This window comes from Diceros bicornis, chromosome 17 (assembly GCF_020826845.1).
Source record: "Diceros bicornis minor isolate mBicDic1 chromosome 17, mDicBic1.mat.cur, whole genome shotgun sequence".
Lineage (NCBI taxonomy): Eukaryota > Metazoa > Chordata > Mammalia > Perissodactyla > Rhinocerotidae > Diceros > Diceros bicornis.
In genome coordinates, this window is record NC_080756.1 from 55330403 (window position 1) to 55345785 (window position 15383).

General features: G+C 53.9%; 1 protein-coding gene across 1 annotated transcript; it reads left to right on the plus strand.

Annotated features, from left to right (window-relative positions):
* The first annotated feature begins 1976 nt into the window (after window positions 1–1976).
* TNFRSF1A (TNF receptor superfamily member 1A) lies at window positions 1977–15247 on the plus strand. Its single transcript, XM_058559004.1, has 10 exons — window positions 1977–2984; window positions 10199–10352; window positions 10598–10726; window positions 10947–11096; window positions 11322–11400; window positions 12954–13027; window positions 13155–13268; window positions 13572–13600; window positions 13794–14124; window positions 14321–15247. The coding sequence occupies exons 1-10, from the start codon at window positions 2946–2948 to the stop codon at window positions 14626–14628; spliced, it is 1407 nt and encodes a 468-aa protein (XP_058414987.1). The 5' UTR covers window positions 1977–2945; the 3' UTR covers window positions 14629–15247.
* The last annotated feature ends 136 nt before the right edge of the window (window positions 15248–15383 follow it).

Genomic DNA, 15383 nt, shown 5'->3' on the forward strand with positions numbered 1-15383 from the left:
TATATTTGTCTTACATGATTCAAGATAAAGTGGGTTTTAGAAGCAAACGGATGCCACTTAGGGGGCTTGGGAGGGGATTAGGGGAGGTATCAGGATTGGGGGGGGGTCACGCGTTTTTCTACAGTGTTTATTGAAATAGGCAGTAATCAGCACAGTGTACATCATATGAGCAGTCATGCAAAATTAGCACATCCAGGAGAGGTTGTGCTGTGTCTCATAGTTTCTCTCTGGGGTTATCAGAGTTAAATATTATTCTTCCTAGATAAGAAAGGGTTTACATTGTCTCCTTTTCCTCATGGGGGTTAGCAGGAGAACCCAGGTGTCCTTCTAGGACCCACCTTGTCTCCCTGTGACACATGGAGTCGGAATGACAGCCAGGGCTAGGGCCCACGTCACCCCAACTTGGAGTTCAGTGCCCTTTTGATCGCTCTCTGCTGCTGTGGGGTGTGGTGACATGCGAGGGGGAGAGGGATGTCCCTGCTGTCTGAAGCTCTTTTCTCCTCGTCCTTTGCTCCACAGCCCTAACAGCCAGTTCCATCGTCCCCTAGCTTGCCACTCTTCTAGTTCTCCATCTCTCCATTCTCATCCTCACCATATGACTTCTTCCCCTAGAGGGATTCATGTTCTTGTTCTCACCTCCTCCATGAGACTAGTTAGCTTTTCATCTTTCTAGATCTACCCACCTCTCATCATCTTTTCTTGTTTTTAAACAAAACTTTATTGAACAATTTAATACCACATTTCTCAAAACTTTAAACTTACTGAGTAAATAAGCATTTATCCTAAACAACGAAAGAAATTCTCCTTTTGTGCCAGACTATCTATGTGTAATGGCTTTGACAGTTGGCACACACTATTAAAAATCCCTTATAACATTAAAAATAGGACATTGGAAGTTATTATTAATTCGAACTATTAATATTGCTACCACTTATTGAATGCTTAATATGTGGCAAATACTTGCTAAACATTTTACATGCATTTAATCATCAATGCATAGGATGTGAGGGGTAGGTTTCCCACTTTTTAGTTGAGAAGCCTGTGGCTCTCCTTGCTTCTTCACATTGGAAATGGGGCACCTGACTCTTGCACTTGATTCTAATGACACTGCTTCTTCAAGAGCTCTGCTTTGGGCCCACTCATACTGTACTTGGAGCCTCCCTGTGTTGGAGGAGAGCTCCTTCCACTGCGAGTCCAGCTTCTTCAGAAGCTGGAAGATGGAGTGCAGTGAAGTCAGCCAGAGGTGGGGGCAGCCAAGCTCCATTCTCATCCAAAGATGCTCTACCTTTGGGATCAAAGAGGGGAGGCCAGGAAGAGCCAGGGAGAGTGAACCCTCTGGAGTGGGGATCAGCAGTGGATCAAGGGGAGAAGGGTCCATGAGCTCTGATTCCAAGTCACAAAGCCCTAGGACCCCACTCCTCTCGGGTCTCCCTGCACTTCCAGCAACCTTAGCAGCTGAAGGACGTCGGCCTGGGCTGGGTATAGGGAAGGTCATTGTGCCCAGAGGATGTTCGGGTGACCATTGTACTCTTGTTGTGAGATTCATCTGGGAGATGTCCTGCACAATAAGGGTGACATAAAATACCCAAAAAGCCCAGGGCATGGGGGTCTGACTCAAATGGACAGATGGAAAAATGGCAATGTGTCTATCATAGCAAAATGGGCCCTAGACCTGAAGTTGGGGGTCCGGGTCTCAGCTGGCTCTGTGGGGAACATGCCGAGGGTGTCTTTGGGCCTCAGGTTCTCATCTATAAACAAGGGAGCTGAGCAGATTGTCTGTAAATCAATTAGGATTGATGTATCAGAGTATTTGGGAAAGGGGCACTGGGAATGTACTAGCAACACCTGATGGAGGTATCTGTAATTTCCAAAGCGTTTTCACAGATATGATCTCATTGATCCTCACGACATCAATTTCCCAGTCCCTGGGCTAGGCATTGTTCCTCTCGTTTAATAAAGAGGAACGAGGCTAAGCGGAGGTTGTCCGTGCCGAGGTTCAACTATTGTTTGGAGGCTGAGCCGGGATCCGCAGCTGAGCCCCAGGGGGAGACTGGAGGAGAACCAGACTGGGAGCAGGTGTCAGGGCCCCTGTCAGGGCAGAAAACTAGGGTTAGGATTTACTCTGAGGATTGGGTTGGAGGGGTAAATTCCCAAGAAAGTGCGAGATTAGGGTGTCAGTGGTGAACTCTGGGGAAAGGCAGAGTTACTAAGGCACAGTGAGTACTCATCCCGCAACAGCACTTATCTTCCCGTCTCGTCTCAGTAAATCCTCCCGGCAACCCTGGGACACAGGATCTCTCCATTTTGAAAAGTGGAAAACAGGCTCAGGGTTTAGGTTGTCTGTCCAAGACCACTCAGCTAAAAAGTGGAAGAATCTGAACGGGAACCCAGGGAATTCGACTCCCTGGATCTTCCTGTGCTGAGCATTTGGGAAAGGCCCGGTGAGAGGGGGAGGGAGGGCGTTCATGGCATCTTGGTGTTTGGCTGGGAGTGGTCTGGTTGGTGGGTCGGCACACGGCACACGGCAGCTGGATCCGGGACTCCAGCGCCTCTGACTGAGCCACAAAGGGTTAAAGAACCTTCGCCCCCTCCTCCCGCCTCCTCCCGCCTCCTCCCACAGCTCTTCCTGTCCCGCTGTTGCAACACCCCTTCTGCACTCTCCTCTCCCCTCCCACCTCCTTTCTCCTCCTCTTTGCTTTAATGTTTCGGAGTTCTTCGGAACTGCGTCGGACTCAGGCTCCACTTCTGGCCTTCGGGGTTTGCGGTCCCTGGGACCAGGCCGTGATCTCCACAACTGTCTCAACCTTCAACCCCCTACCCAAGGTCCAGGCTCCTCTTGGGACCTCCAGACCCGCACATCCTGGGACTCTGTTGCCGCCGCTGCCGGCCGCTGCCGCCACTGCTTGAGCCCCGATGGGGGAGTGAGAGGCCACTGCTGGCCCGACATGGGCCTCCCCACCGTGCCTGGCCTGCTGCTGCCACTGGTGAGACCAGGGACAAAGGGTGGAGTGGGCTGGTGGGCGAAGGGCACCGTGGGGCAGGAGTGGGCCTCCGCCAGGAGAGGGCTGAGGCCTGGCCTGGCCTGGCCTCGGCCTCAGGCCTGCGTGGTCTAATCTCAAACTCTGCCAGAAGTTCAGGTCTGTCCATTCATCTGCCTGCCCTGGGTCAGGGGCACGGGAGAAGTTTGAAAGGCAGGGAGGAAAAGCCAGCCCCGGCCTCTGACAGCCAAGGAAGTTGGCTGGGGCTGGGGGTGTCTGGGAGTGTAGGGACAGGTGAGCGGTCGAGGGTGGGGCAGTTTGTAGGAAAAGGAAAGGAGTGGAAGAAGGAACGTTGGTCCTCTCAGAGTCCAGATGATTCAGGATTCTGTCCGTTTGGTCAGCTGGCTGGCCCGGGAGTATGTTGAGCTGTGGAGAGGGGAGGCTGCCCGTGGCTCTGGCTGAGCAGACTCTGTTGGGGGAAGGAGTTGGATGCTGGTGAAGTGGGGGAAACTGAGTCTGGGAGAGGTGTTGGGTTGGTGGGGTAGGTTTGAGATGCTGTGTGGTGGGGGGTATTTGGGAGTGGATGGGAAACTGGATGGGGGCAGGGCAACCCAGTGGAGAGCGTCCCCAGTGCCCTCCCCAGGCCCAGGCCTCCCACCTGGGGGCATTCTTCACCCTCTGCCTCTGGCTCAGCTTCTAGGCAGGTGGCCTCTGGTGGCCTGACCCTCTCTAGGTAGCTAGCACCATCTCCACCTTGTCAGTGTCCCTGTGCCTGCCCTCCAGCCCCCTCCCCACAGTCCTAAACGACAATCCCTCTGTTTCTTCTACAGCTCAGTTTGGGGAAGTTGGTAGAAAGTTGTTTTCGTCACTGGAAAATGTCCCTGTCTCTTGCCTCAGCATTGTTTCCATGTTCCTTGATCTCCCCCAGTCTCCTGGAGTCACACTGTGCAGATACCTGGAGCCCCCTTTCCCCGCCTAGTTGGGTGGACTTTCCCCGGCCTGTGTTGGCCAGTTTCCTCTGGGTCCCTTCCCCTCCCTGGCCCACCCGCCGCTTCCCCAGCTCTCCTCTCCTCTCCTCTCCTCTCCTCTCCTCTCCTCAGGGTCTTACACTTTCTCTCCTAATCATTTCTTCCTTTTCTGTCAGGCCCCTCAATAGTCTCCTTAGACTTCTCAGTCTCCTTTTAGAAACCCTTTCTCTCTAGTTCCCCCCTCCACCTCTCTTCTCTGCTCCAGTCCACGTTTCTAGCCCCTAATTCCCCACGCAGCACCTCTCTCTCTCACGGTCTCACTATGCTTCTTCCTCTCCCACCTCCTGTCTCCCCAGTCTCATCTTCTCTTCCCTTCTCTCAAGGCTGTCCTTCTCCCAGCCCCCCAGTCCGGCTGCCCTGTCATCTTACTTTCGTTCTCTCTTCGGGGGGTAGATCACTTGGATTCAAACCCTGGCTCCCTCACATACTAGCTGCCTGAACTTGAGCCGGTTATGTAACCTCTCCAGGCCTTGGTTTCTTTATCTCTAAAATGGACATAATAGTCATAAGCTCATAATGTTGTTTTCAAGATTAGATAGACTGATATATATTAAGTATTCAGTTATATTAAGCGCCTGCTCTGTGCTGGTGTTACAGCAGTGAACCAGATCTCTGCCCTCATGGAGTTTACATTCTAGTAGAGGAACAGGGGTATAGCTAACAGAAAGCACACGATAAACATGAGCTTTTGTATTGTTAGTATTAGCAGTGTTCGCAGTAATTAGTCGGTGGCTACTGTGTTTGGAGAACAGAGGGTACAGGTAGGCTGAAGATAAAGGAAAGAGCCTAGGGGCTGGGCTGATCCAACCCAGGTGGGGTTATGGCTGCCAAGGGACAGAAGCTCAGTCTGGAGCTAGAGGGGAAACAGGAGGCAGGCAGTGTCTGGGTAAGTCTGCACATGAGCTTTCAATTTCTAGTACCAGTGGGTACTAGAGAGCACACAGTATGTATGTGTGTGTATGTTGGGGGGGAGGTGGGGAAGTATACAGCAGAGACTGTGACAAAGCAAATGGGATTTTGCTGCTCTTAAAGAACTCACAGTCTAGGAGCCAAGATAGCTTACAGCAAAACATGATTTCAGAACAACCTGGAGGAAAATATCCACAAAAGCATTGTGATGTGGTGCCCATCGATGGAACATTGATGGGAGGCAGAACTGGAAAGAGGAATAAGCACAGTCCAGCTGCCTTTTCTTGCTTGTGGGATCTCGGCTGTAGTGCTCAGTTCCAGGAAATCCATGCACTTTCCCAGGCCAATTCAGGAGTCCTTCGCCACACGGAGGAGTCCCTGCATACATCGCAGAGCCTACAATTGACTGTCTCTGACCCAACTGAGAACTCTTGAGAGCATGGGCAGTGTGTTCATCTCTGCATCCCTGGCAGCCATACAGGACCTTGCGCATAGACTGTGCTCCTTAACTATTTGTTGAATGAATGAAGGAACAAGGGATTTGGTCAGATGGGATGAGGGGGAAGAGCCTCATAGAAAAGTGGATTTGGAGCTGATATTTGAAGTCCTTGACTCGCAGGTGGTTAGAAAGAAGGGAGACAGGTTTGAGGGAGAGTAGAGAATGGAGAGATGGGATTTTGTGTTGGGGTTGGTGGTGATGGCAGGAAGCTGAATACCTTGGCTGGAGTGGAAGGACCATGTTGGGGAACAAGAATAAATGAGAATGAGAAAATTGCGGGGCCGGCCCCGTGGCATAGTGGTTAAGTTCGCGCGTTCTGCTTCGGCGTCCTGCGGTTCGCTGGTTCAGATCCTGGGCGAGGACCTATGCACCACTTATCAAGCCATGCTGAGGCGGCATCCCATATAGAAGACCTGCAACTCTACAACTATGGTACACAACTATGTACTGGGGCATTGGGGAGAAAAAAGAAAAAAGAGGAAGATTGGCAACAGATGTTAGCATAGGGCCAATCTTCCTCAAAAAAACAAAAAAAACCCCACACACACAAAAAAGAGAGAGAATGAGAAAATTGGAGGGAGTGGGGGAGGGGATGAAGAAAGAATCTTGAAAGTGGTCCCAGGTGGAGGAATTCATTCATTCATTCAGAACGATTCTCTGAGGGCCCGCTGCACCGGGAATGTGTTCAGAATGGCAGTGAGGTTGCTCTGCAAGTACTTGTTCAGGGAAGAGGTGACCCTTGGAAATGGTGTTCGAAGTCAGGCCCTGGAGAGGAAGATTCCCACAAATGTGGGTGCAAGTTGAAGCCTGAACACAGATAACAAAGTGTGTAGGATGGATTGGAGCAGAAAAGAGGCAGGGCAATTGGCTGGAAGACAGTTGCAATAATCCAGGTGTGAGGCAACCTGTGGAAATGAAGAGGTCTGAGAGATCACACAGGAAGAACTGGCAAGATGAACTGATAGACAGATGGCAGCAGGGGTAGGGACGGGGGCCCTGAGGAGAGAAGGGTGGCAAAGTTCTCGACATTGGTGCTGAGCATTTGGTGGCGTGACATTTGTCTAGGCCAGGAGATTGATAAATTTAGTTTGGGGCCTGTTAAGGGTCCGGGGAATAGCCAAGAGGAATGTGCATCTAACAGGCTAGAGCAGATGTTCTCAAACTCTTATCTGCCTCCGTATCATTCATATGTGCCGCATTCACTCATCAGTGATTCTCAAAAGGAGAGGAACACTTGTCAGAATCTCCAGTGAGGGTGTGTGATGTGGGTGGGAAGGAGGGAGGATAGTTTGAGAACTCTCCCCTGGAGACAAATGTATTCCTACAGGGGAGCACTGACTCCCTACTTCCCTCATTGGCTTCCATGGGAGAGGGAGACAGGTCAGTCATTAGATCGACCAACCAATCCATGTTTATTTTGCTTCTCTAGTTCCGGTTGCTGAGAAGATACCCAGAAGGATAAGACACTATCTCTGACCAACACATTCTTTCTGATCTCTCATCTTCGAGTTTATGGTCTCTTTGGGGAGATCATATCTACTCACCCAAGATAATTATATTATGATAACAACACAAAGTAGATATAGTTAACTTATGTTATTAAAGTTCACAGGGGGCTGAGAGTCTAATGAGCTTGGGTAGGGGAAGTGTCATTAATGGAGGGCTTCAGGGGAGGGAGGAGGGATCTCAGCTGGGCTGTTGGAGGACAAGCTGTCATTAGCGCCCCAAACACTATGACATTAAGGGAACAAACACATTTTAATTTAGTGAACAGATTAATGCGGCGAAGGGAACAGCTAAGCCATCCCGTGAGGTGGCTGGGTCGGAGTTAGACCACAGGGTCCTCTCAGCATCTCCGCCCCACTCTGCAGCCCCAGCACAGGAAGTCACACTTGAAAGCCTCCCCAGGCGGAAGTTGTGGAGGAGTTGGAGGGGTGCTGGGCCACCCCCTCAACTGTCTCTCCACAGGCACCCCCCAGTTTCCTGCCCTTCCCCTGCTCCAGGAGACAGGCACTGAGCTGGGGGCTGGGCGCTTAGAGCTCACCTGTTTTTGCTGCAAGATGCAGGTTGGCTGCTAAGGACCAAGCTCATGGGAGCCAGCTGGTGCCAAGAAATGGTGGCTACTGCGGGGGAGCCCGAGGGTCTTGGCTCCTAGGGATCAGAGTGGGCTGGCTGGGGCACTGCTGAGGGTCCTGAGAGACCTGGGAAATAGTGCTGGTTGTCTTACATCCCTTCTTGCTTGCTCCCTCATTCCTGGAAGTGGGTGTTCAGGGCTCTGGAGTTTTTCCTGTGCTGCCAGTGGGCTTGGGGGAGGGCCTGTGGAGACTCCGAACTGGCCTTATTTCCTAAGGATTGTCTGGGGACCCCAGGGAGGTCCCCAAACCCAACGCCACTGGCCAGAACCAGCCAGGCTGTGGGAATGCAGTGAACCCCGGGTGGGAGGGCAGCCTTGGTTTGCTTCCTTCTGGAACTGGGGAGTGTCAGGGCGCTCCTTCGAGAACCCAGGGAATGGGTTTATCTGTAGGGGACTGGTTGAACTGGAAGGAGGAGCCAGGGCGGGGCCTAGTCTAAAGGAAGGATGCTGAGGAGTGAGAAGGAGCTGAGTGGCCCTCAGGGAGGGTTGGGTAGTGACCTGATGGGAGGAAGCCAGGGGTCGGCAGAGACTTCCCTTTGGGATGGAATGGGAGAGGGAGCCATTTCCCGAAATACACAGGCCAAGTGGGACAGGGGTTCATTGCCTGGCTCTTATGAGAAGAAGGGGGAGGAAAGGGGTTCTGACTGGAGGGAGAGAGGGGTCCATAGGAGGAAGGGATCAGATGGGGTCCCAATTGCTGGCCAGTCCCTTCAGTCGTTCTGCTGACTCATGACCCTTGAGGAGCTGGGGAAGCGGGCCGGTTCCCTCTCCCCTCCCCTGGATTCCCTCCCTCCCTCTGGCCTGAGTCACTGGGCGGAGCTGCTGGGAAAAGATTTCCCTTTCCCGGATCCGACTTAACCCCCAAAGTGCTGGAGAGGGAGGAGGACTCATGCCCTGAGAAGGCCCCTCTCCTCCCTCTGGGAAGCTTTGTCCTCACCGGCCAGCCTCCCTGAAAAGCTCCCCCCGAGTCTGTCCCGGAACTGGAGCCCCCCAGTTCTTCTTCCTGACTGTCTCTGCGCGTTGGCTTTGCTCCAAGCCCCCTGGACAGATTCCGAGTGCCAGTGAGCTTAGGTGCTGTGAGCTCTTCTTCGGGGAAAGGAACCACACTTTCAGGTTTGGGAAGTTCTTCCCATAACCAGCCCAAACTCTTCCTGCTGCCCTGGATGCTCCAGTCCTGTTCTCAGGGGAGATGGCACAGTGCTGCAGCAGGCCAGGGAAGCCTGAGGCCCTCTGAGTCATGGAGCGTGCCCCTCCCGGGTTGTTGCTGTGTTTCTGAGTGTGGCTTCCCCTGTTCGTGGCTGAGGCTTCTGGGCTGCTGCAGCGTCTCCCAGCGGCTGACTCAGGGTGTCACCTGCCTGCCTGCCTGCTCTGAAGACATGTGGAGCTGTTGCGGCTGCAGGGGGCTGTTGCAGGGGGGCTGTGGGCTACAGGGCCCTCCTGTCCTGGGCTGGGGATTCTGTGATCTCACTAGTCTGTTGTTGCTCCCCACTATTTAACATACTTTGCCGACATCCTCTTATCTTTACATAAAGCAGCTCTTTATAGCAGAGGAAAAAAAATCAAGGCCCAGGGAAAGCCAGAAAGAGGCTGGTAGGAGGTCAAAGGGCAAAGTCTGGGTTGGAGCTCAGCACTGACTCCTGGCTTTGTTGTCCCTGCCTCTGAAGCCAGGCCTGGGCAAGGGACTCAGGTGCTGTGGGCTTGGCCGGAGGCTGTAGAACATGCCTTCCAGAATGCCCCGACCAGATCCCCCCAATGTGCAAAGGGCCTCTGGGCTCCCTGGCACACCCTCAGCTCCTGACGTGACGGTCTTGGAGCCAGATCATCAGCCTCTGCCCAGCTCTAGTTGCCTGTAACCTACCTGCCTCTGCCCACCCTGCCCCCACCTAAACTTTGTCACCCACCCACCCCATCCCTGATCCTGAACTTTCCCTTTTACTCCCCTCACCATCCACCCTGGCCAACCTGGGGTATCTATGCAGATTCAGTGGTGGAAGGGGACACAGCAGTGTGGAGTGTGAGGGTGGGATCCGGAGTGAGGTTCTGATACAAATGTACAAAGAAACTTCCTTTGCTTCTCCCACTCCCCAGGAACAGTGCCCACAGGAACATCACTCACCTCCACCCCAATCTGACTTTATAGAAAAACTTTTTACTGGTATAACATATAGTACATGAAAGGGCACAGATCCTAATCACTCACCTCCGTGAACGTTCCCTAAGTGAACGCACTGTGAACACAGCCTCCAGGGGAGAAACACTACCCGGTCTTGAGGGCTGCTTGTTGGGAAGAAGGGTCGTAATTGAGGTAACCTGCCAGTTCTCAACCAAAAACACATTTCTGGAACATCTGCCCTGCGTCCAGCACTATTAGCTGCTACGCGGAAATAGGATAAGATACAGCCGGGGCCTGGGGTCTACTAGCCTTGACTTGGAGGGACAAAAATGAGCACACAGGACAATTAGAGAACAATTAAGCACCAGCTCTCCCGGTGCCAAGCGTCTGAGCCTGGAGGAAGGACCAAGTGTGAGCAGGCTGGGGAGAACGTTCCCCTGAGGAAGGACTGAGCTGGGAAGGTGTTAGATTTGCTGCCTCTGAGGCTCCCACCCCTCCCTCTCCTGATGGGGTCTCCTCTATCTGATTCTTCCCCAGGCGCTCCTGGCTCTGTCGGTGGAAATACACCCCTCAGGGGTTACTGGACTGGTCCCTCCCCTCAGGGACAGGGAGAAGAGAGACAGTCTGTGTCCCCAGGGAAAATACAGCCACCCTCGAAATAGTTCCATTTGCTGTACCAAGTGCCACAAAGGTACGAGAAAGTGGTAACGGTTGAGTCTTCTCGGTTATGGGGCCCTGCTTCTTCCTTTGCTTTTTCTAGATGTTCTAGAACCTGGGGTCCCTGACCCCAAGTCTCCTGACTTTGCTGCCTCTCCTGGGCTGGGATTTTCTCCCTCCTTTCCTCTCCCAGAGACTTCCGGGAGGCGGTCGTGGCTGTTGCATGGGGCTCCTTTCTTGAACTCTCAGCTGCAGCCTAACCCTGACCCCTGATCACAGGGACCTACCTGCACAATGACTGTCCCGGCCCGGGGCTGGACACGGACTGCAGGGAGTGCGAAAACGGCACCTTCACTGCCTCAGAGAACCACCTCAGACAGTGCCTCAGCTGCTCCAAGTGCCGGAAGGGTGAGTCTCTGGCGGGGGCTCTAGACAGACCGAGTCCAGTGGGTGTTAAGAGAGGTGTGTGCCTGTCTACACGGGGGTGGGAGGGGGTATGCAGATCTGTGCTGGTGGTGTGGGCAGGAATGCGTGTGCATATGTGAGTCCACGGGTGTGAGCATGTGATACAGAGGCACACACACTGTGGTGATGGTGGGGCTCACACCCCGTCTGCTCTCCTCACCAGAAATGTACCAGGTGGAGATTTCCTCTTGCACGGTGGACCGGGACACCGTGTGCGGCTGCAGGAAGAACCAGTACCGGAATTACTGGAGCGAAACTCTTTTCCAGTGCCTGAACTGCAGCCTCTGCCTCAACGGCACGGTGCATCTCTCCTGTGAGCACGGCTCTCCTGACCTCTGCCCTCCCCCCCCGCAGGGATGGGCCCTGGCCCAGGAGGAAGGTCACCACCTTTCTGCACCCCTGCCCCATGAGGCAGCACCTCCTTTTCTTCCCACCCCTGCCGTCTGTGGACCACCTCCACGCTGGCGACTCCCCCACCCCCACTGGTCCTCAGGGGGCGGGGCAGTCCTCCTTTAGCTGTGCTGCCTTCTCCCCACAGGCCAGGAGAGACAGAACACCGTCTGCACTTGTCACACCGGGTTCTTTCTGAGAGGGAATGAGTGCGTGTCCTGTGTTAAGTGAGTATCTCTGCCAGCTGCCGGTCACCAGATCGGGGGGCGTGGGGTGGGATGGGCAGCTGTGGGTGAGAGCCACCAGCAGGGCAAGCGAGACACCCCAGGTGCTCTGGCTCCTACGGGCTGTTTGAACGGGAGACACTTCATGTCAAGACACCAGACAGTCCTTCTCCCTCCCCCCAACTTGTTCATCAAATCTTAAGAAGTCTTTGAGGACAGAGGCTCAAACCCCAAGGACCTGCAGTTCTAACTTAGACATTTAGATTCTTGGGGGACAGGGTCCCCTTGATTCTAGGATACACACTTTTACATCTCTGAAATCAGAGTGCATCTTACAACAACTGACAATGTATCATGGTTTACCTGGCAGCCGTGCATGTATAGCTTGTAAATAATGGTGCCTCTTATTGTTGATGGCATCTTAGGTTGGATGCACTATGATTTTCCCTCCCTGCTCCCTTTGACCAGGCCTCCTTACTCCTCTGGCTCCACAGAGGTTGTTCTTGCATACTTGCTTGCAAAGAAGAAACTCTGAGGGATCTAAAGTTGAACTGACTTGGGTTTAAATCTCAGCCTACCCACTTACTGGCTGTGTGACCTTGGGCAAGTTATTTAACATCTCTGAACCTTAGGTTTCTTATCTTAAAGCAAAGATAATCACATCCACTTGGTGAAGTTGTAAGAACCACAAAAAATAGCTACGAAGTATCTGATAGGAAACTATTTTCTTTTTCCCACTAAGTTTCGCCTCTTCTTGAGAGAGCTTTTACCCTCATTCCCTGCAGTTCTCACCATGAGCTGGTGAGATGGGCAAAGATGCCTTTTGCTGCTTCCAGGGTCCTGCCGAGAACTCACCTTCTCAAGTTCCGCCTAGGCCCCGATTTAGTTCTGTTCATTCTGTGCTGCTCAGCAACAGCTCCCAACATGGGCAGGTGTGCTTTTTCTAGAGTACTCTCTGGCTGCCCCCAGCAGTATGTATTTTTAAACTTTTCACACGAATGTTTGACCCATCTCTCAAAGTCAGGGATTGTCACTAGCAGTGTCACGTCAAGAAAGAGCTCTCTATCAAACCTCTCTTTGCTACAGGATTCTCCTCAGTGAAACAACGATAAAATACCAATTGAGTGACAACTACCATTTATCAAGTTCTTACTATGCCAGGCATAATTATCTCACTTCGTGCTCCATCCTGACAGGTGGGCAGGATCCCTATTTTACTGAGGAGGAAACTGAGGTGTCCAGGTTAAATGACTTGTATGAGCCACACTATCAGCCAGTGAGTGGGCTGGAATATATACCTGACTGCTTTGACTCTTTTTCTGTACAGCCTCTTCAAGATCAATTCCAGTTCTAAAATGAAATGGTTCTGTCTTTTACTTATGTTTCATTCCTCTACATCAATTCCCAAGATAGGTATAATTTCCATTATATCCAGATATAGCTAAAATAGTGGTGAAGCAAAGAATTTCCAACAATATAGGTTTTTTTTTTCTTTCTTTCCCCTGTGTTCTTCCCATGGGAGGGCCCCTATTCACCTGTGCTCTCTCTTCTTTTAGCTGTAAGAAAGACACGGAGTGCACGAAGTTGTGCCCATCCCCAACCCAAAGTGTGAAGGGCCGACAGGACCCAGGTGAAGAGAAATAACCCGGTGCCCGTGCTCACCTGCCCTCTCCCAATCCCGGCCCCTCTGCCCACCCATCAGGCCCTGCCACCTCCCGCAGCCCCTCTCCTCTCACCACGATCTGCTTTGTCTCCAGGCACCACAGTGCTGTTGCCCCTAGTGATCTTCCTTGGGCTTTGCCTCTTATCCCTCCTTTTCATCGGTTTAATGTGCCGCTACCGACGGTGGAAGCCCAAGCTCCACTCCATTGGTGAGTGGGGCCTTTGGGAGGCAAAGGGGTGCGGGTGGGGATGTGGGAGGAGGTTGGGCAGGAAAGATGGACAAGCATGGAGGGAAATGAGGAGCGTCCCCTTGGTTCGCTGCCCAGGACTCTGTTGGCAGGAGGTGGCCCTGATGGCTTCTGAGAGGTCATACTGCATCAGTAGTTCTCTTGTCCCTGGGGCCACTTAGGCCCTGAAGCATGTCACCACAAGTCCCCACAGCCAGCCGCACTAAGGGCACCAGGGCTGAGAGAGGAAGTGAAATTTGTGACGCTTTGTTCCTTTTTTCTCAGTTTGTGGGAAATCGACACCTGTAAAAGAGGTAAGATGAAACCAGGGAACTACCCCCAATCTTCCCTGACTGTCCATTATAATCTTGTAATACCCACATCACCTGGAATCACCCTTCACCCTTGGGCTCCCCTAACTCCCTCTAGCCCAAACCCCCATCCAGAATAAAGAGGGCCTGGCTGTTTTTCCTCTTCCCTACTAATGCTGTGCCTTCTCCCTTTCAGGGGGAGCCCGAGCCCCTGGCCTCAACCTCAAGCTTCAGTCCCACCACGGGCTTCAGTCCCACCACGGGCTTCGGTCCCACCACGGGCTACAGTCCCATGGCCGGCTACAGTCCCATCTCCAGCTCCACCTTCACCCCCAGTCCCACCTTCACCCCCAGTCCCAATTTCACTCCTGGTGACTGGCGCAACTTCAGCGCTGCATCACCCCCCAGAGAGATGGCTCCACCCTACCAGGGGGCTGGCCCCATCCTCACAGCAGCTCCAGTCTCCACCCCCATCCCCACCCCTCTTCAGAAGTGGGAGGACTGCGCTCACGCGCAGCGCCCAGACAGTGAGTTCCTCGCAGCGAATCCCAGCTTGGGGTGCGGGTGGGCGGAGCTCCTAGAGGGCTAGGGGCGCAGGTGGGCGGAGCTCCTAGAGCGCGCGTGCGCGGGGAGCGTGGCGGGCCGCGGGAAGAGGAGAGAAGCGGAGCAGGGTGGGGCGGCCCTCGGGCAGCGCTGGAGGCTTACCACCGCGCTTCCCCGCAGCCGACCCGGCCACGCTGTACGCCGTGGTGGACGGTGTGCCCCCGTCGCGCTGGAAGGAGTTCGTGCGGCGGCTGGGGCTGAGCGAGCATGAGATCGAGCGGCTGGAGCTGCAGAACGGGCGCTGCCTGCGCGAGGCGCACTACAGCATGCTGGCGGCCTGGCGGCGGCGCACGCCGCGGCGCCAAGCCACGCTGGAGCTGCTGGGCAGCGTGCTCCGCGACATGGACCTGCTCGGCTGCCTGGAGGACATCGAGGAGGCGCTGTGTGGCCCCGCCTCCCTCTCGCCCGCGCCCCGCCTTCCCCGATGAGGCCACGCCCCCGCCCCCTTGGCAGGGGGCTGCCCAGAGGACAGCTGCTTTCTGCCCCCGGGCAGTCCGGAAGGACGGTGCAAGATGCCCTCTGGACCCCCTTATTTCTGGAGAAGAAGGATCTTGGAGGGGCAGGCGTGAGCTGGCAGCCACTTCCTTGGTGCTACTCCCTCAGTGTACATAGCTTTTCTCAGCTGCCTGAGGGTCAGCCGTGTTTGTGTGTGTGTGTGTGTGTGTGTGTGTGTGTGGTGGGGGGGGTGCGTGTGTGGTGGTGAGAGAGGCGTGGGGTGTGTGTTCTCGTGAGAGAGGCTGAGTGTGCCAGGGTTGTGGGGGTAAAAGGCGCCATGCCTCACTGCCCATTTTGGGTTTGGAAAACCCAGCAAGGATGCTTAGGGGCCCCTGGTTGGTCCCTGAGCGTTTTTCACAGCAGATAAGCAATCTTTGTATCAATTATATTACACTATAGAAACTTGGCACCCCTTTGTCCCCTGCCTGGACAAGCACAGAGTAAGCGGAACTGTCCAAAGGCAGGGGCAAGCACAGAAGGATGGGGCCTCCGGCTGGAGCTGTGGACTTTTGTAAATACACTAAACCCTGGAATTAAAGCTCTGCTCTTGGAGGCAGTGGTCTTCCTGAGTGGTGGGAGTGGGAGGCTGGGGTAGAGACCTGAGTCCTGATGGGTGGGATGGGAAAAGCCCTGAGGTTGGGCCAGATACCCCACCACCAGGATGCCAGCTGACAGAGGAGTAACCTGT

Excerpts from the sequence above, each read along its gene's own strand:
- TNFRSF1A (XM_058559004.1), top strand. The coding sequence starts at position 2,946 with ATGGGCCTCCCCACCGTGCCTGGCCTGCTGCTGCCACTG. Across the intron at positions 10,727-10,946 it reads CTGCTCCAAGTGCCGGAAGG|AAATGTACCAGGTGGAGATT; the intron begins GTGAGTCTCTGG and ends TCTCCTCACCAG. Across the intron at positions 11,401-12,953 it reads GAGTGCGTGTCCTGTGTTAA|CTGTAAGAAAGACACGGAGT; the intron begins GTGAGTATCTCT and ends CTCTTCTTTTAG.